Source organism: Arachis duranensis, chromosome 3, assembly GCF_000817695.3.
Source record: "Arachis duranensis cultivar V14167 chromosome 3, aradu.V14167.gnm2.J7QH, whole genome shotgun sequence".
Lineage (NCBI taxonomy): Eukaryota > Viridiplantae > Streptophyta > Magnoliopsida > Fabales > Fabaceae > Arachis > Arachis duranensis.
The window spans coordinates 14677299-14698083 of NC_029774.3; the positions used below are offsets into that span (position 1 = coordinate 14677299).

Genomic DNA, 20785 nt, shown 5'->3' on the forward strand with positions numbered 1-20785 from the left:
TCATTCTATAGCAGCCTTCTTTAAACATTCTTCTGCAATCCTACTCTTGTTTACCAGGTCTGAAAAAGCTCTTATCTCCATCGGGCCCACTGTACTCAGTATGTCACTCCGGAGTCCTCCTTCATATTTAATGCACTTCCATTCCTCAAAGTCTCCCGGATCACCCTGACAAATCTTGGAAAATTGACATAATTCCTCAAACTTGTTTGTATATTCGGCTACAGACATTTGACTCTGCTTCAATTGCAACAATTCAAGCTCCTTAGCTGTCCTGACTGAATTGGGGAAGTACTTTTTGTAGAATTCTAACTGAAAGGCATTCCAAGGTATTGCAATGTCGTCTTGCTGCAGCAAGCGTCGCGTACCTTGCCACCAATGCTGGGCTTTACCCGTTAACTGATAAGTTACAAATTCAACACGTTGATTTTCAGGAACTTGTTGTGCTTGTAAAGACCATTCCATCGCCTGAAACCAGTTGTCTGCCTCTGTGGGGTCCGTCGTCTCTCTAAAGATGGGCTGGTTTACCTTCAGGAAGGTTGCTAAGGTCATTGGCCCCTTTTCTCTGTCACCGCCATTCCCATTACCGACTTGATTCCCTAATGCCGCAGCCGTAGCGTGCATAGTAGCAGCCATATTCTCTAGGGCATTCGTAAAGTTCGCGAGATTATTCTCAGGTTCCGTATTACTAGCCCTATCTCTCCCTCGATCGTGATCGCGTCCATGAGTCGCCATTTGGTTCCTGTTCATACCAAACAAGTGATATCAAGGTGATTAATTTCAATATCGCAAGTCTAGTACTTCAAAGTTCAAAATGCATGCTCATAACTTTATGCTATGTATATCAGGCAGATATCCTAAATAGCACATAAACATGACTCAGAGTATGCTCAGAAGCATAGTCAGTCTATCCCTCAGGCTCTACAGGAACGAACTGCTCTAATACCATAATGTAACACCCTACTGATGACTGCGCATCATGTACCCTTTTTCTTATCTAAATGGACCATAAAAAGAGCATAATCTCATTAAATCAATGCAATTTCATGAATCAAATGATATATATTATGGTACATTGCTTTGAAATGGGTTTGTGCTGAATTTTAGGTGAAAAGAGCAACAAAAGGGGAAGGAAATAACAAATAAAGCTAGGCGTGTGAAGCTGGGCATGCCACTTGAAGCTCTGGGCGTGGCACGCCAAGCTTTTGAACCAACTCTCAACAATGGGCGTGCCACTTGGAGCTCTGGGCGTGGCACGCCAAGTTTGTGAAGAAAAGTCTCAAAGAGGGCATGCCAGTTGGTGTTTTGGGCATGGCACGCCAGGCTTAAGTTCCAGAGGAGTTATTTTAAGCCCCACTATGGGCGTGACACGCTAAAGCATTGGCGTGGCACGCCGGGGCATATGCCAGCATGACCTCCTCTTATTCAAATGAAGATATCTTAAGCTACAGAACTTCAAATGAAGTGATTCTAGTGCCATTAGAAAGTTGACATCTAGAGATTTTCAACCATATATAACAATTTATAATGGACACAAGAAATGAGGAAGATATTGACCCCGAAAGTACAAGAAGAAAAACGTGTCACTGCAGAGTTACCAACCTGACCTCTTCATCTTTAATGGAGTATAACTTGTGTTGTAGAGGTCCAAATGAAGTGATCTTGGTGGCGTTACAAGGCTAACATCAAGAGCTTTCCAACGATATATAACAATTTATGGTGAATGTTAATAGTGGAGGTGAAAAAGGCCATTATTTGCAAAACCTGGCCGTGCCACTTGATATCGATGGCGTGGCACGCCAACTTTATTTTCATAATGGGCATGCCACTTGGAATTCTGGGCATGGCACGCCAGTTCTAATGGACATAGAGGAGATTTTGGTGCATCATTGAGGGCATTGCATGCCAGTTTCACAACATATGGGGCGTGGCACGCCAGAAGTGGCCGTGGCACACCGGGCTACTTGACAGACTGACCTAGTCACCTTCAAATGGGCATAACTTGAGCTACAGAGATCTAAATGAGTTGATTCCAAAAGCGTTGGAAAGCTAACATCCAAGTTTCTAAAAATGTATAATAATTCATAGTGGAAATTCAATTTGAGTCCCAAACAACTCCATACTTTCAACGTGGCAAAGAGGGTCATACTCCAAAGAGCGAATTCAAGTAGGCATGGCACTTCAACTTCTTCCTGCAGCCCCTAACCTTCAACCAAGCTTACTACAACTCTCATTCAAGCCATAATTATCAACCAATTAAGGCCACAAGAAGTATCTAGAATAGTTCATTTTCATTTCATTGTAATTTGCTTCCAATTTCATTTAAGTTTGTAATTTAGGAGAGCCTATATAAAGGCCTTAGTTTCATAGAATTGGGGAATCTTTGGGAGATCTTTTGGACACATTTGGAGGAGTGAGTCTTCGGACCCTCCTTCCCACCATTCTCTTCTCCTTTTCCACTTTCTTACTTGTAAATATTTTAGTTATGAATCACTAACTCTTTCCATTGGGAAAGAGAGCTCTATTATTTTTCAATGGATTAGATTGTTTTTATTCTTCTTCTTCTCTTCATCTCTCTTTGATTTGCTAGAAGGAATTTCATTTTAATGTTAGTGTTCAATCATCTTGGGAAAGAGGTTGAATGCAAATTGGGTTTTATGTGAACCTTGGAAGAGGAATCATAAAGTCATGCTTGAATTTCCTTCTCACACTTGAGTAGAATCTGGGTTTTGGTGATTGGATATGGTGACATATAATTCACCCATTACTTGGACCTATGAGAATGTGTGGTATAATCAAGAAACAAGCTTCATCTCCTCTCATGAACAACTAGACCAAGGAATTGGCTATTGATCAAGATTGGGGAGCTTGAGTTACCAAGGAATTGGGACTCAATCACTCATGATTGCCAAGAGGTCAATGAGTTGCATGATTGAAGATGAGATGAAATCAATTAATCCGAAGAATGCAATATCTCTTGATCCCAATATTTATTTTATCTTTCTTTCTTTTATTTACTTTATGTTTATTTACATTTTCTACACTTTACATTCTGGTACTTTACTTTCTTATACTTTATTTCCCTTGCCATTTACTTTCTTTCACTTTATTGCTTACTTTTACTTTCATGTCATTTACTTTTCTTGTTGCTTATCACTCAAAATTGAATCGTCTAACTAGAATAATCAATCAACTATTGCTTGCTTAATCAAATTAATCTCTGTGGATACAATCTCACTCCATTGTGAGTTATTACTTGACAACAATTTGGTGCGCTTGCCAAAGAATGGATTCATTATATGTGGGTAGTGAATTCCCGTCATCAAGTTTTATGGCGCCGTTGCCGAGGATTAATTCTAATTAACAAACTACCGGTTGGTTGATTATCTAGATTAAACACTTTTTTTTTGTTTTTGTTCATTTAAGTTCTTTTAATTTTCTATTTTCTTTTGCTACTAAGGTGTTTGTGTTATTGCCTCACTAAGAATCCCTCATCTGTGACGATGGGGATTATTCTCAGTTCCGTATTACTAGCCCTATCTCTCCCTCAACCGTGATCGCGTCCACGAGTCGCCATTTGGTTCCTGTTCATACCAAACAAGTGATATCAAGGTGATCAATCTCAATATCGCAAGTCTAGTACTTCAAAGTTCAAAATGCATGCTCATAACTTTATGCTATGTATATCAGGTAGATATGCTAAATAGCACATAAACATGACTCAGAGTATGCTCAGAAGCATAGTCAGTCTATCCCTCAGGCTCTACAGGAACGAACTGCTCTAATACCATAATGTAACACCCTACTGATGACTGCGCATCATGTACCCTTTTTCTTATCTAAAAGGACCATAGAAAGAGCATAATCTCATTGAATCAATGCAATTTCATGAACCAAATGATATATATTATGGCAGATTGCTTTGAAATGGGTTTGTGCTGAATTTTAGGTGAAAAGAGAAATAAAAGGAGAAGAAAATAACAAATAAAGCTAGGCGTGTGAAGCTGGGCGTGCCACTTGAAGCTCTGGGCATGGCATGCCAAGCTTTTGAACCCACTCTCAACAATGGGCGTGCCACTTGGAGCTCTGGGCGTGACACGCCAAGTTTGTGAAGACAAGTCTCAAAGAGGGCGTGCCAGTTGGTGTTTTGGGTGTGGCACGCCAGGCTTAAGTTCTAGAGGAGTTATTTTGAGCCCCACTATGGGCGTGGCACGCCAAAGCATTGGCGTGGCACGCGGGCGCCAAAACATTGACGTGGCACGCCGGGGCATATGCCAGCCTAACCTCCTCTTATTCAAATGAAGATATCTTGAACTACACAACTCCAAATGAGGTGATTCCAGTGCCATTAGAAAGTAGACATCCATAGATTTTCAACCATATATACCACTTTATAATGGACACTGGAATTGAGGAAGATATTAACCCTAAAAATACAAGAAGAAAAATATGTCACTACAGAGTTACCAGCCTGACCTCTTCATTTTCAATGCAGCATAACTTGAGTTGCAGAGGTCCGAATGAGGTGATCTTGGTGGGGTTGGAAAGCTGACATCAAGAGCTTTCTAACGATATATAATATTTTATGGTGGATGTTAAAAATAGAGGTGAAAAAGGCCATTATTTCAGCGGTGCAAAATCTGTGCGTGCCACTTGATATTGAAGGCGTGGCACGCCAGCTTTATTTTCATAATGGGCATGCCACTTGGAATTCTGGGCATGGCACACCAGTTTTAATGGACAGAAAGGAGATTTTGGTGCATCATTGAGGGCGTGGCATGCCAGTTTCATAACATATGGGGCGTGGCACGCCAGAAGTGGGCGTGGCACGCCGGGCTACTTGACAGACTGACCTAGTCACCTTCAAATAGACATAACTTGAGCTACAGAGATCCAAATGAGTTGATTTCAAAAGAGTTGGAAAGCTAACATCCAGGAATTTCTAAAATTATATAATACTTCATAGTGGACATTCAATTTGAGGCGCAAACAACTCCATACTTTCAACGTGGCAAAGAAGGTCATACTCTAAAGAGCAAATTCAAGTGGGCATGGCACTTCAGCTTCTTCCTGCAGCCCCTAACCTTCAACCAAGCCCACTCCAACTCTCATTCAAGCCATTATTGTCAACCAATCAAGGCCACAAAAAGCATCTAGAATAGTTTATTTTTATTTCATTGTAATTTGCTTCCAATTTTATTTAAGTTTGTAATTTAGGAGAGCCTATATAAAGGCCTTAGTTTCATAGAATTGGGGAATCTTTGTGAGATCTTTTGGACAATTTGGAGGAGTAAGTCTTCGGACCCTCCTTTCCACCATTCTCTTATCCTCTTCCACTTTCTTACTTATAAATATTTTAGTTATGAATCACTAACTCTTTCCATTGGGAAAGAGAGCTCTATTATTTTTCAATGGATTAGATTGTTTTTATTCTTCTTCTTCTCTTCATCTTTCTTTGATTTGCTAGAAGAAATTTTGTTTTAATGTTAGTGTTCAATCATCTTGAGAAAGAGGTTGAATGCAAATTGGATTTTATGTAAACCTTGGAAGAGGAATCATAAAACCATGCCTGAAATTCCTTCTCACACTTGAGTAGAATCTGGGTTTTGGTGTTTGGATATGGTGACATATAATCCACCCATTACTTGGACCTATGAGAATGTGTGGTATAATCAGGAAACAAGCTTCATCTTCTCTCATGAACAACTAGACCAAGGAATTGGCTATTGATCAAGATTGGGGAGATTGAGTTACCAAGGAATTGGGACTCAATCACTCATGATTGCCAAGAGGTCAATAAGTTGCATGATTGAAGATGAGATGAAATCAATTAATCCGGAGAATGCAATATCTCTTGATCCCAATGTTTATTTTATCTTTAGTTCTTATATTTACTCTTGCTTAATCCAATTAATCTCTGTTAATATGATCTCACTCAATTGTGAGTTATTACTTGACGACAATTTGGTGCGCTTGCCAAAGAACGGATTCATTATATGTGGGTAGTGAATTCCGGTCATCACCTACCATACAAAGCTTTACACCTAGGATGTAAAGCAGAGGTGGTGAGGCACTACGACCTCTAAAAGAAAAGTTTAATATATAGTATAATGAAGAAGGTTTATAACTAGGAGCCATTGAAGAAAAGGATAAAGCAAAAATTGTTAAATTGAAAAGCGTAACACTCCGTGTACGGTAACATAAGCAAGATAGAGCAAGCTAACGAATTTATATACTAAGAGTTCCAAAATACATGTAACAAAACTCAAGACTCGGCTCGCAAAGACAAACCGATCCGAACACATAGTTATACATATATAGATATATATAGGAAAACCCAAAAGAAAACCCAAAATACAGAGTTACAAAAACCTGAGTCTCCAAAGTCACCTTTAAGAGGAATTAATACAGCATATTTAATAGGTGGAGATAATGAATATCTAAGCATATACAAGTAACCAAAATAAACCCAAAAGGTAAAGATCTTCGCAACATCAGAAGCTTCCAGCATGCCTCAACGAGTACCGCCTGCCCTATAACGACCCAACTTCCAATACGTCATGATCGTACCAAAAGTAAGATGTTACTAACCTATTTTTCTTATTTACTATTTAGTATTGCGATGCTGCGGTTTGATCTTTGATAAAAAGTGAGAAAAACTTGTTTACAACTCATTAAATCATACATCACACATCACCAAGTAATAATAATCACATAATTAATAATAATAATAAGTCTTATACAAGTAAATCAAAACAAAGCTTAGATTCAACACCTATCCCTCTGTATAAAATACAAATTTTAAACAACAAGCGAGGGAACTCTATGAAAGTAATTTAACCCATAAGTAAAGTCAATAATCGCCCGCAACTTCGAACTGAGTCATCGAACCTGTGTCACTGAAAGGGTGAAAGATATTGGGGTGAGAACAAACCACACGTTCTCAGTAAGGACTGGAATACCATCAGAGGAAAGAAATACTTGCAAATAGAATTAGGTTCATTTTAAAAGTAGTTCATCCTTGAAATAACCTTTTGAAAAATGCCTTATAGAAAGTATTACTTTGAAAAGCCATAAAGAATCTTCTTTAGTTTACAAAATAGTACGGTGAATATTGAAAAGAACCACAAGCGTATCAAAAGGGCTTCCTACCCAATAACCTACTCCACTCAAATTTGAAACCGGGTATAGTTACAACATACATTCTCAAGTTTTCATCCAACACTCCATTCAGCCTATCTCCTTCCATTACCAGAGTCTATCAGTATTGCACTCAGCAATTCAGTATTAAACTCAATTTTCAGCAAACATTTCATTATCAATATCAAGTACAACCCTCAGCGTCACCACCACTAACATGAGGAACCTCTCAGTTGTCAAACACAGACAAGACAAAGTAATGAATACGTAATGAATACACAATTAGGGAGTACAAATAGAGGAATTAGGTCAATTATCAGATAGATGCAATTACTCAATTAGACAAACCCACAAATAAGATTCACACCCAAACAATACACACGAATGCAAATGATGCATGCCTGCCCTATGGTTGATGAGTCTGATCTGTCGGTTATAAAGCCAACCCGACAAGTCCTAGTAGCTAACCGTGGACGGAACACCAAACACGGAGCAAGTGAGATAACGCCACAGCCCTTGCATCTTACCCGAAGCCTCGAACTCTCCCGGAGCAAGTGGATAACACCACTGCATCTTACCCGGATTCACATTCAGATACACATTTTCATTATCATTACAATTCATTTCCATACATCAATTTATTCACAATTCATACCCGCAGCAAGTGGATAACACCACTGCATCTTACACGGTATCCTTGCCTTTTACCCGGAGACATATCACAGTCAAATTCATATTCACTATCATTTCATAATCATAATCAATCTCATCATCAATTTCATTCTCAATCTCGTATTCAATCTCATTCTCAATCTCAATATTATTAAACTCGCCTATCGTCATCCTTCATCATCATATTTAATTACTATTCATCATCACAATCACTTTTAGTCTCAAGCATAACCTTCAAACTCACACTCCTATTCCCAAACCCTTGAATTTATATTTAAATTACTGTTTTTAAGTCTTTGACTGGTTAACAAAAATCTCTTTCCGGTATTATGAAAAATCAAATGAGTTAAAATCATAAATCAATCAAATCATAGAAATCCAAATTTCTTTGAAATCCCTCAAAATATCCGTTTTTGAAATCTTAACCAAATCAACTCCAAATTCTTAAAAAAAAATTTCGACAGCACCACCCCTAAAAACTGAAGTCTGCCACCCATCACGGGTCCTTTCTTTTCAATCCTCAACACAACCAAAACTAGCCTTTCAATTTAACAATTCCAAATCCATTATTCAAAACCATTTATTATCAATTTCTATCCAAATTCCAAAATCAGTGCATTCAATCTATTTTACCAAAAATGCAAGAATAATCAACTCTGAATTCTTTAGAAAAATTTTTGCAACACCTCTCCTAAAAACTAGAGTTTGCCACCCATCACGAGTCCCCTCTTTCAACTTCAACTCTAACAAAACCAACATTTCAGGTCAATATTTTCAAATTCGCCATTTAAGACCAATCATTATCGTTTTAAATCAAAGAAAACCGAAATCCAAAGATTCAACTCATTTCATCCAAAAATCCAGATATCAACCAATTCGATAACAACACAACATATCAATCTCAACAGAAAATTCATTCACATCACAGGCATTAATCTATTTGCATTAATCTACTAAACTCATCAGGTATTCAAAACCCCAAAACATTTTCTTATTAAAACAAACCCCTACCTCAATGTCGCAATTAAAAGAAACCGGAGGCGAAATTACGGCGAGACAGCTGGCTAGACAACTACTAACCACTCAACAAGTTCAACCATAGTAGCAGCCTTGCATTTTAACACAATCAGGATAGCAACTAGTGGTAACCATAGTTGCAGCAAAACAGAAGATCCAGATCGGATAGGAATTAAAAGCAATTACTGCGCTGGGGATTTCAAAACAAGGTATATACCATAATCGACTCAGAACAAGCATAACAGTAACAATAAAAATGTGTGAATAGACCGTAATCAAGGAAAAGATCACTCCAAAAATAAAGAAGTAGCATCGGACTCACCGACAGCAACTCTAACAGATCCGTAATAGCACCAACGCCAATATTCCAGATGATTGCAGTAGACAAACAGGTGAAGCAAAGGGGCTAAATTAAATTAGAGATACATGATACCATGAGTAAAATAGGAACATAGCAGAGAACAAAATTTAAAACAGAACAAGAGTGAAAGGGGTTACGGTTTTGAAAATGAAAGAATCGAAACCGGAACGGCGATGGTTAAGAAGACACTCACCATCTTGCGTTCTTCCCCTCTTTTAATTTTATGGCAGCAGCAAGCATGCAACCGAAACAACAACATTGTCAATCTCTTATGGCAGTGACTGGTTGCAACAAGACAAGGATTTGAATTGGATATGAATCAAAATCAAACAACTCTGAAAGATTCAAAACGAATCAAAGACCAGAATTGGATTAAAACAAGAACATGGAAATTAAAAGCTACAAAATAGAATGTGCCAATAGATCAGAACCAAGGAGAAGAGCAGACCAGAATCAATGTAATAAGATTCAGAACCAGCAGTAGCAATGGTAACACCAGTTCTCTCAGAGCAAGAACGACAACGACCTCAGCATCAATTATGCCCTTTTTGAACGGTAAACTAGCAGCAACTAAAACAGTAATCCATCCTACAATTAAGCCAGGAAGAAAATAAAGGAACAAGATGAAAATAGAACAGGGTTTAAAGCGTTACAGTTCCAAGAATAAGAGAATCAGAACCAGAATAAGAAGACTGATGCTGTCTCCGACTCTGAGGGCAATGCACCACTCACCAGCAACCGTGGCAGTGGCAGAAGATGCTTCTTTCCTCACCTCTGTTCACAATTCCAATGGTGGCTTCTGACAGAAACTGCAGCGGACCTGAATGGTGGCAACAACTTGCTTTCTCTGATGACCAACAAGAACGACGGTGGCGCCAAAGGATTCTGGTGACGACGACCCCCTTTCTCTCCCTCAGTCGAGTTCTGTCTCATCGCTCCTCTTCCTCTCGTGTGCAGTGGCAATAGCATCGACCGAGGTTCAGTGGTGGAGAGACCCTCAACTGCCGTGAAACGCGGCGGCTATGGAAGCTCGGCGACGGTAGTAGGGCACGGCTTAGGCGGCGGGACAGCTCCATCGCGACCTCTGTCTCCCTCTCATGCACCGTCCACTCTTCGCGTCAGGTTCTCTCTCGATTCTTCCACTGCGAGCCTCTTCCTCTTCTCGTTCAATGATGGCAACGGCGGTGCTGGCTTCGTGGCAAGGACGACGGCGCGGGCAGCTGCAACAAGAGCGACGGGATTCACGGCGAGGATGACAGCTCGAGGCAGCGACGGTTCGCGAAGATGGCTCGAGCTCCTCCCTCCACCGGCGCGCTTCTTCTCTCTCGGATTTCCTCTTCTCTTCTCTGATCTCTTTCTCTCTGGTTCTCGTTTCTTCAGTGTGCGTGTATGTGTTTGTTACATTGAGGGAGGGTGAGGCTGTGTGGTGTTCAGGAGGGGGTTAGGGTTCCTAATTGGGAATTTAGGGTTAGGATTTGTTATGTTAAAATTAGGGTTTAGGTAAAATTAGGTTTAAGGGTAGTTTTGTAATTTTAAATAAAAATAAGGATAATATATAGTAATCAAAAATAAATTTTAATCCAACAATAATTATGTATAAAAATATTATTTGTTCATCAATTTTATAACTTATTTTTAATAAATTGTTTAAATCCAAGAATTAGAGATAATATAATTAATTTTTTTATTTTCCAAAACATCAGTACTAATATTTTAAAATATTGATTATTAGTCCAAATCATATAAAATTCTTATTATTTCATAACTACTAACGTTATAATTTAAATGTGGAAAATAACTCAATAATTATGAAATTAAGTAAAATATTCATCATAATTATCAAAATTTGATTTAATTATTCTTAATGAAATAATTTCTGAAAATAAAAATCTCTAATAAATAAATAAATTTGAAATAAGCTCATAATAAGATTTTTCTAAAGTTCTGGGTCTTACATTCTACCCACCTTATAAAAATTTTCGTCCTCGAAAATTAAAGTAATACATAAGATAATACATAGTCTTAGTACTTTCAAATACTTTTAGAAAAGTAAGAAGTCTTAGCATATATCTATAAATGTTCAAATATCGAATAACCATAAGATTTAAATATAGGGGGTAAGGTATGGTGTAAGGCAGAAAGTACCAGATAGGCTCGATGCAAAAGGTCATATGGTCTCAAGACTTTACAAAAACTTGAAGTAACAAAATAAGGTACAATTCAAGATAGGCGTTCACAAAGCAAAGCGGTAGTTAATGTGATAAAAGGCTACAAAGCATGATGGTATTTAAATAGCGGACATAACGTTCGCTCACAAATCTCGTACCCACTTCAGAACTTCAACTTTCCAACTCCATCAATCACTTTACAACTCCATAACTGGTCACAAGTCTAACGCCCGCAAACTCTTCCACAAGGAACAAAACTCCCATAACTCCTCATAACGTTGCACACTTATCGCTCCTCCTTTTCACGTCCACGAACAACATTATAAAGAAACTAATGTTTCGCTTGCTACGCCTATTGGTCATACGTGACTCTAAAGCAATCATCAAGTTCATTCAGAAGGATATAACACTTAAGAAAAGAAGAATAAGTGACAAAGACAGTACTCGTAAGGACTTAAAAGAATGAATGAAATTACAAATAAATTGGATGCACAAGAATGAAAATTGCAGGAAAGGAGTCAATTGGTAACTTCAATGATAACTCTTGAATCAAGAAAATTCGATAGAATCAATGCGAAGAAAAACAGTGCATTAATTTGAAACAAATTCAAGCTGAGTCAAAGTGACATGAGGTTTACAGAAAAGAATATCTTAAACCCAAGACAAAGCTCACAGAACTCAAGAGTACGATTAAAAATATTTTCGAATACATTGTTCATAAAAGAATGGAAAACTTGCGGAAAAATCCATTTCACAGTCTAAAAAAAAGATAAGCAACAAACATCTTTTGAAAGAATAAAAGCATGAGCTTCGCCTTATTCCAATATAAATTCAAGTTGAAATAAGCTATGAAAAATTCAAAAAAGAAAAAGTTCATTTGGCTAAGGGCAAAATTATATCTCCTCAAATACTTTGAAAAGTATTTTGGTACCGACAAAACAAAGCATGCATGAAACTGAGGTCCGATTGGAAGGAAACCTGAGACAAAGTTTTGCTCAAGAAAGGGATAGAGGATGCATTACAAACAAACAGATTTTAAACCGCATACAAAATTTTCAATGTGTACGGTAAAAGAATGTAGGCCGAATTAAAAGCAATTTTACTAAACCTTCAAGAAATAGTTATTATGCACTAAGACGGGTTCAAATCACAACAAAATGCAGAGTATATTGAATTAAAAGAATGTATGTTGAGTTAAAAGCTTTTTTTATAACTTTAAGAGATAGTTATGTCGCACCAAATCAAGTTCAAATCACAGCAAAGAGATGCACAGCTTAAGTAAAGAAATGTAGAGTCAATGTCAACCTTCCAGAAGAATAAATCAAAACTTATTAAAAATAAAAGTTTAAAACAAAAACCTGAGAATATACTTGAGTTCGCAACCTCTTAAAAATATTCAAGAATATTAAGATGCACTAGAAAGGAAAAATCAAATCACATTTCAAGGAAGAAACTTAGATAAAGGAAATTCAAATAGTGTTTAGTGGCATGTCCAACCAAACAAGCATTCAGCTGATTCAAATGAATTCAAAATTCATAAAGAAAGACAAGTTAATAAACAGCAAAATCTCAAGGATTTCAACGATCACTTTGATGTATCAAACTTGTTAAAAGCACATCAAAGAGTACATGAGTCAAGAAAAGAGTTTAAATAACACAAGATAGATATCCAAGGAATGTAAGCAGATATATGCAGTCAACGTCAAACGAGTACGCATATGCACAAGGAACAGGAATTTCAAGACAAACCATGAAAGAATAAGATAAGTAACTGAGTAATCTCGAGAAGCAACCTCTATCGTTTCCCAAACCCCATAAATCGCATTACCTATTACTTCTATTTTGTCTATGATAACTTGTTAACTTCTCCGTACACATAATCCACCAACATTAAGTTGGCCAGACTTAACATCAGCAGATATGCAACGGTAAGCTAACAACGTTAATTAATAGACAGTCATGTGCATAAAGCTCTAATTCTCGTCATCCAGACAAGACCTATAACATGACAAACACTCGGAGTATGCAATGAAGCATATAGTCAGTCCATTCCCAAGGCTCTATTTAGAATGAACTGCTCTGATACCATAATGTAACAACCCAACTTCCAATACATCATGATCGTACCAAAAGTAAGGCGTTACTAACCTGTTTTCCTTATTTACTATTTAGTATTGAGCCTTTAGTGCGATGTCGCATTTTGATCTTTGATAAAAATTCAGGAAAACTTGTTTACAACTCATTAAAATCATACATCACACACCACCAAGTAATAATAATCATGTAATTAATAATAATAATAAGTCTTATACAAGTAAATCAAAACAAAGCTCAGATACAACATATATCCCTCTGTATAAAATACAAATTTTAAACAACAAGCGAAGGAACTCTATGAAAGTAATTTAGCCCATAAGTAAAGTCAATAATCGCCCGCAACTTCGAACTGAGTCTTCAAACCTTTGTCACTGAAAGGGTGGAAGATATTGGGGTGAGAACAAACCACACGTTCAACCACAAATTTCCGATAATCATTGCTAGTGAGCTCTCAACCCAAGAGGAAGAGAAGCTCCTTGAAGTCCTAAGGAAGCATAGGAAAGCAATTGATTGGAGTCTAGCCGACATTGTGGGGATTAACCCACGTTCTTGATGGAGTTCGGCCGGTAAGACAACCACAAAGAAGGCTCAATCCCACCATTCTTGATGTTGTAAAGAAGGAAATCACAAGGTTGCTTGATGCGGACATCATTTATCTGATTTCTGATAGTGAGTGGGAGAGCCCAGTTCAAGTTGTTCCTAAGAAGTCGGGCATCACCTCTATCAAGACAGAAGATGGTGAAATGGTCACAACAAGGGTACAAAATTCTTGGCGGGTTTGCATTGACTATAGGAAAGTAAATGCCACAACAAGAAAGGATCACTATCCCTTGCCATTCATTAACCAAATGTTGGCCGCTTGTCTGATAAATCTCACTATTGTTTCCTTGATGGTTTTACTGGATATTTCAAAATACACATTGCTCCTGAGGATAAAGAAAAGACCACTTTCACTTGTCCTTTTGGCATATTTACTTACAAAAGGATGTAATTTGGTTTATGCAACGCACCCGCTACTTTTCAGGGGTGCATGACTAGTATCTTTTTTGATCTCATGAAGAGTTGTTTGGAAGTATTTATGGATGACTATAATGTATACGGAACTTCTTTTGATTGCTGTTTAGACAACATATCTAAGGTCTTAGAAAGGTGTGCTAACACTAACCTTGTCTTTAATTTTGAAAAGTGTGACTTTATAGTAAAGCAAGGTATAGTATTAGGACATGTTTCTGAAAAAGACATTTCAGTTGACCCATCTAAAGTTGATGTTATTACTAGTCTTCCTTACTCCTCTTCTGTGAGGGAAGTCCGCTCTTTTTCTGGGACATGTAGGTTTTTATAGGTGCTTCATTAAGGATTTCAACAAGATGTTGAGTTTGAGTTTGAGTGATGCTTGTAAAGAGGCATTTGTGAAGCTAAGGGAAGCCCTCACCACAGCCCCATTGTGAGAGGACCGGATTGGACACAACCCTTTGGGATCATGTGTGATGCGTCCAATCACGCTGTGGGTGCTTCCTCTGCACAGCACGAGGGTAAACTTCCTTACATTGTTGCCTATTCTTCTAAGATATTGGATGTGGTGTAATCCAATTACACTACTACTGAAAAAGAGCTTCTAGCGGTTATTTATGCATTAGAAAAATTTAGATCATATTTTCTAGGCTCAAAGATAGTGGTGTATACGGATCATGCGGCCTTGAAGTACTTACAAACGAAAAATCAATCTAAACCTAGGCTCATCCGTTGGATCTTGCTCTTAAAAGAATTTGATGTTGAGATTAGAGATCAGAGTGGATCACAAAACTTGGTTGCGGGCCATTTGAGCCACCTTAAAAACATTAAGTATGATCCATTCCTGATTGATGATTCATTTCCGTTAGATGGTTTGCATGCTATCGCTAACAACATTCCTTGGTTTGCGCTTATGGAAAATTACTTGTCGCCAAAATCTTTCATCCTAATTTTTCAAAGCACTAAAGAGACAAGTTGAGGAGTGATTTCAAATACTATATTTTGGATGACCCACACCTATGGAGACGTAAGGTGGACCAAGTGATTCGTAGGTGTGTTCCAGAGTTAGAATTCAAATCTATTCTTGAATTTTGTCATTCATCCAAGTGTGGTGGTCACTTTGGCCCTCAACGGACTGCTAAAAAGGTGTTAGATTGCGCAATCTGGTGGCCGCCATTGTTTAAAGATGCAAACCAATATTGTCTCTTGTGCCATCAATATCAGAAATCAAGAAATCCATCCTAAAAAGATGAGATGCCTCAACAACCAATGCTTTTTTTGTGAATTGTTTTTTGTGTGAGGCATAGATTTTATGGGACTATTTCCTAATTCAAGTGGGTACCTTTACATTCTCTTGGCAGTAGATTATGTATCAAAGTGGGTGGAAGCAATTGCAACCTGCCTTGATGATGCAAACACTATGGTTTCTTTTATAAGAAACAATATTTTTTGCCGTTATGGGTCACCATGAGCCATCGTGAGCGACTAAAGTACTCAATTTTGCAATAGGAAGATGAAAGCATTGCTTAAACAGTATGGTGTGGTACACAAAGTTGCAACTGCTTACCACCCTCAAACTAATGGCCAAGCGGAGGTATCTAACCAAGAGATAAAGAGGATTTTGGAAAAGGTGGTGAACCCACAAAGAAAAGATTGGAGTTCTCGGTTGGGTGACACCTTATGGGCGTATAGGACGGCATACAAGACTCCGTTAGCGATGAGCCCCTTTCGGACTGTCTATGGAAAGACGTGCAACCTCCCGGTTGAGATTGAACACAAGGCATACTGGGCGGTCAAGCAATGCAACATGGACTTTACCAAGACGGGCATAGGAAGGAAGTTACAATTAGAATAACTTGAATGCCTTAGAATGGAAGCCTATGAAAATGCAAGGATCTATAAGGAGAAGACTAAGGCATTCCCTGATCACCACGTTCGCAAGAAAGATTTCCAAGAGGGTGATGAAGTTCTTCCATACAAATCAAGACTTAGGTTCATGCCGGGCAAGCTTCGCTCAATGTGGGATGGGCCTTTTAAAGTGAAAGAAGTGAAGCCCTACCGAGTGGTTGAGCTTTTCCATCCTCAAAGTGGAGCAACATTTAAAGTGAATAGCCACAGAGTGAAAAGTATAATGTTTATAAGTCACCAAAGAAATTGGAAGTATATCTTCTTGAGGATGCACCCGGGGGAGAAGAGTCTTGAGCTCATGACCGTCCAACTTAAGGACGTTAAAGAAAAGTGTTAGGCGAGAGACACCTCACCATGGTATGATCTTCTATTTTTTTTGTTTTCATGTGAATACTTGCTTGGATTGGTTGGAATTTAATTTTTTTAGATCTTTGATTCTTTTAGGACCCTTTTTGTCTATGTGAATATTTGCTTTAGGAACTTTATTTTGCTTGTTTTAGGCCTTAGAACATTAAATTGGTGATATTTTGTGTAGGGTAGCCTCTTGGGGAGTGGAACAAAACTTTTGTTCCCAACTGACCATGCGTACGCAGCCATATCTATGTGTACACATACCTGTTTTTTCTTTTACCCAAGACGCGTACACGGCTAATGCTCGCATACGCATTACCCTCGAAGAGAGCACCATATGCGTATGGGGCTTTCGCGTATGAAACTCTCCCTTCGTGAATAGCCTCATCACGTGCGCAACCTCTCACGTACGCATACTCCAATGGCACCCAGTAGTGCCTGCATACGTGGCCTCCTGATGCGCACGCATTACCCTATTTTGGACCAAGACGCGTGCGCGGCCGTATGTTTGCGTACGCATTGGACCTAGGCAAAGAGCACCTTCTGTGTATATGCTGCTTGCGTACACAGCATCTACCCCCAACTCTTTATTGATGCGTACGCGCCCTCACCCATGCATACGCATGGGTTCAAAGAAGGGTTTACGAAGAAGGGGTCTAGGGTTTTTGAACCCATGCGTACACATGGGTGAGGGCGCGTACGCATCAATGAAGAGTTGGGGGTAGAGGCTGCATACGCAAGTAGCGTATACACAGAGGGTGCTCTCTGCCTAGGTCAAATGTGTACGCAAACATACGGCCGCGCACGCGTCTTAGTCCAAAATAGGGTAATTTGTACGCATCATGGAGGCCGCGTACGCAGGCACTGCTAGGTGCCATTGGAGTATGCGTACGTGAAGGATTGCGTATGCAAAAAGGCTGTTTGCAAAAGGAGAGTTGCGTACGCGAAAGTCCCATATGCATATGGTGCTCTCTGTTCGAGGGTAATGCGTACGCGAGCAGCAGCCGCGTACGCGTCTTGGGCCAAAAAGATAGGTATGCGTATGCACAGATATGGCCGCGTGCGCGTTGTCAGCTAGGAATGAAAAGTTTTGTTCCACTCCCCAAGAGGCTACCCTACACAAAATATCACCAATTTTAATGTTTTAAGGCCTAAAACATGCAAAATAAAATTCCTAAAGAAAATATTCACATAGACAAAAAAGGTACAAAAAGAATCAAAGATCTAAAACAATCAAATTTCAATCAATCCAAGCAAGTATTCACATGAAAACAAAGAAAAATGGAAGATCATACCATGGTAGAGTGTCTCCCACCTAACACTTTTCTTTAACGTCCTTAAGTTGGACGGTCATGAGCTCAAGACTCTTCTCCCCCGGGTGCATCCTCAAGAAGATAGGCCTCCAATTTCTTTGGTGACTCTTCATTTTGTGGCCATTCAACCACTTCGTAGGCTTCACTTCTTTCACTTTAAAAGGGCCATCGCACCTTGAGTGAAGCTTGCCTGGCATGAACCTAGGTCTTGAATTGTATAGAAGAACTTCATCATCCTCTTGAAAATCTTTGTTGCAGATGTGGTGATCATGGAATGTCTTAGTCTTCTCCTTATAGATCCTTGCATTTTCATAGGCTTCTATCCTAAGGCATTTGAGTTCTTCTACTTGTAACTTCCTTGCTATGACCGTCTTGGTAAAGTCCATGTTGCATTATTTAACTGCCCAATATGCCTTGTGTTTAATCTCAATCAGGAGGTAGCACGCCTTTTTATAGACAATCCGAAAGGGGCTCATCCCTAACCGGGTCTTGTATGCCGTCCTATACGCCCACAAGGCGTCACCCAACCGAGAACTCCAATCTTTTCTTTGTGAGTTCACCACCTTTTCAAAAATCCTCTTTATATCTCGGTAAAATACCTCCACTTGGCCATTAGTTTGAGGGTGGTAAGTGATGAGCGGATAATTTATACGCTTTTTGGCATTGTTTTTAGGTAGTTTTTAGTAGGATCTAGCTACTTTTAGGGATGTTTTTATTAGTTTTTATGTAAAATTCATATTTTTGGACTTTACTATGAGTTTGTATGTTTTCTATGATTTCAGGTATTTTCTGGCTGAAATTGAGGGACCTGAGCAAAACTCTGATAAAAGGCTGACAAAGGACTGCTGATGCTATTGGATTCTGACCTCCCTGCACTATAAATAGATTTTCTGGAGCTACAGAACTTCAAATGGCGCGCTTTCAACAGCGTTGGAAAGTATACATCCAGAGCTTTCCAGCAATATATAATAGTCCATACTTTATTCGAGATTAGACGACGTAAACTGGCACTCAACGCCAGTTTCATGCTGCATTCTGGAGTCAAACGCCAGAAACACGTCACGAACCAGAGTTGAACACCAAAAACACGTTACAACTTGGCGTTCAACTCCAAAAGAAGCCTCTGCACATGTAAATCTCAAGCTCAGCCCAAGCACACACCAAGTGGGCCCCAGAAGTGGATTTCTGCATCAATTACTTACTTCTGTAAACCCTAGTAGCTAGTTGATGAGCGGATATTTTATACGCTTTTTGGGGGTAATATCATGTAGATTTTAGTATGTTTTAATTAGTTTTTAGTAGAATATTATTAGTTTTTAGGCAAAAATCATATTTCTGGACTTTACTATGAGTTTGTGTGTTTTTCTGTGATTTCAGGTATTTTCTGGCTGAAATTGAGGGAGTTGAGCAAAAATCTGAGTTAGGCTGAAAAAGGACTGCTGATGCTGTTGGATCCTGAAGTCCAATTGGCGCGCTCTCAACGGTGTTGGAAAGTAGACATCCAGGGCTTTCCAGCAATATATAATAGTCCATACTTTGCGCGAAGATAGACGACGTAACTTGGCGTTGAACGCCAAGTACATGCTGCTGTCTGGAGTTAAACGCCAGAAACACGTCATGATCCGGAGTTGATCGCCCAAAACACGTTATAACTTGGAGTTCAACTCCAAGAAAAGCCTCAGCACGTGGATAGCTTTAGTCTCAGCCCTAGCACACACCAAGTGGGCCCCAGAAGTGGATTTCTGCACCAATTATCTTAGTTTACTTATATTCTGTAAACCTAAGTTACTAGTTTACTATTTAAACAACTTTTAGAGACTTATCTTGGACCTCATGACATTTTCAGATCTGAATTTTATACACTTTGACGGCATGAGTCTCTAAACTCCATTGTTGGGGTGAGGAGCTCTGCAGCGTCTCAATGAATTAATGCAATTGTTTCTATTTCATTCAAACGTGTGTGTGTTCCTATCTAAGATGTTCATTTGCACTTAATTGTGAAGGAGGTGATGATCCGTGACACTCATCACCTTCCTCAATCCATGAACGTGTGCCTGACAAACACCTCCGTTCTATATCAGATTGAATGAGCATCTCTTAGCTTCCTTAATTAGAATCTTCGTGGTATAAGCTAGAACTGATGGCGGCCATTCTTAAGGATCCGGAAAGTCTAAACCTTGTCTGTGGTATTCCGAGTAGGATTCAAGGATTTAATGGCTGTGACGAGCTTCAAACTCGCGATTGCTGGGCGTGATGACAAACGCAAAAGGGTCAATGGATCCTATTCCAACATGATCGAGAACTGATAGCTGATTAGCCATGCTGTGACAGAGCATCTGGACCGTTTTCACTGAGAGGATGGGAAGTAGCCACTGACAATGGTGACACCCTACATACAGCTTGCCATGGATGGAACTTTACAAATAATTGAGTTGAATATTACATTGCAGGAATTCAGAGGACAAAGCATCTCCAAAACTCCGACAGATTCTCCATTAATAAAGTAACAATTTCTTATTCCAAATACTTTGACTTCTTACAATTAAATCCAATTAATCTTATTGACATCCTGACTAAGATTAATAAAATAAACATAGTCTGCTTCAAACCAATAATCTCCGTGGGATCGACCCTTACTCACGTAAGGTATTACTTGGATGACCCAGTGCACTTGCTGGTTAGTTGTACGGATCACAAATTCGTGCACCAAGTTTTTGGCGCCGTTGCCGGGGATTGTTCGAGTTTGAACA

The 20785-nt window shown here is 38.9% G+C and overlaps 3 protein-coding genes and 1 long non-coding RNA gene across 11 annotated transcripts; 2 read left to right on the plus strand and 2 right to left on the minus strand.

Annotated features, from left to right (window-relative positions):
• On the minus strand, positions 1 to 732 carry LOC107477780 (uncharacterized). Its single transcript, XM_016097849.1, has one exon. The coding sequence runs from the start codon at positions 730 to 732 to the stop codon at positions 1 to 3; it is 732 nt and encodes a 243-aa protein (XP_015953335.1).
• Positions 733 to 5944: 5212 nt separating this feature from the next.
• LOC127745810 (uncharacterized) lies at positions 5945 to 10737 on the minus strand. 8 transcript variants are annotated; one of them, XR_008007396.1, is made up of 6 exons: positions 9841 to 10737; positions 9636 to 9757; positions 9381 to 9522; positions 9149 to 9232; positions 8821 to 9016; positions 5946 to 6896 (listed from the first exon to the last, which is right to left on the minus strand). It is a non-coding gene; the product is annotated as an uncharacterized LOC127745810 (long non-coding RNA). The 8 variants fall into 8 exon arrangements; XR_008007399.1 differs by having other exon boundaries at positions 5945 to 6896; positions 8821 to 9232; positions 9920 to 10737; XR_008007397.1 differs by having other exon boundaries at positions 5945 to 6530; positions 8821 to 9232.
• Positions 10738 to 15976: 5239 nt separating this feature from the next.
• LOC107477781 (uncharacterized) lies at positions 15977 to 16318 on the plus strand. Its single transcript, XM_016097850.1, has one exon. It carries the CDS (start codon positions 15977 to 15979, stop codon positions 16316 to 16318), a length of 342 nt encoding a protein of 113 aa, XP_015953336.1.
• Positions 16319 to 16333: 15 nt separating this feature from the next.
• Positions 16334 to 16708, plus strand: LOC107477782 (uncharacterized). The gene has a single exon (XM_016097852.1). The coding sequence runs from the start codon at positions 16334 to 16336 to the stop codon at positions 16706 to 16708; it is 375 nt and encodes a 124-aa protein (XP_015953338.1).
• Positions 16709 to 20785: the final 4077 nt, after the last annotated feature.

Bases quoted from the DNA above. Each gene is read 5' to 3' on its own strand.
- LOC107477780 (XM_016097849.1), bottom strand. From the start codon at position 732: ATGGCGACTCATGGACGCGATCACGATCGAGGGAGAGATAGGGCTAGT.
- LOC107477781 (XM_016097850.1), top strand. From the start codon at position 15,977: ATGAAAGCATTGCTTAAACAGTATGGTGTGGTACACAAAGTTGCAACT.
- LOC107477782 (XM_016097852.1), top strand. From the start codon at position 16,334: ATGGAAGCCTATGAAAATGCAAGGATCTATAAGGAGAAGACTAAGGCA.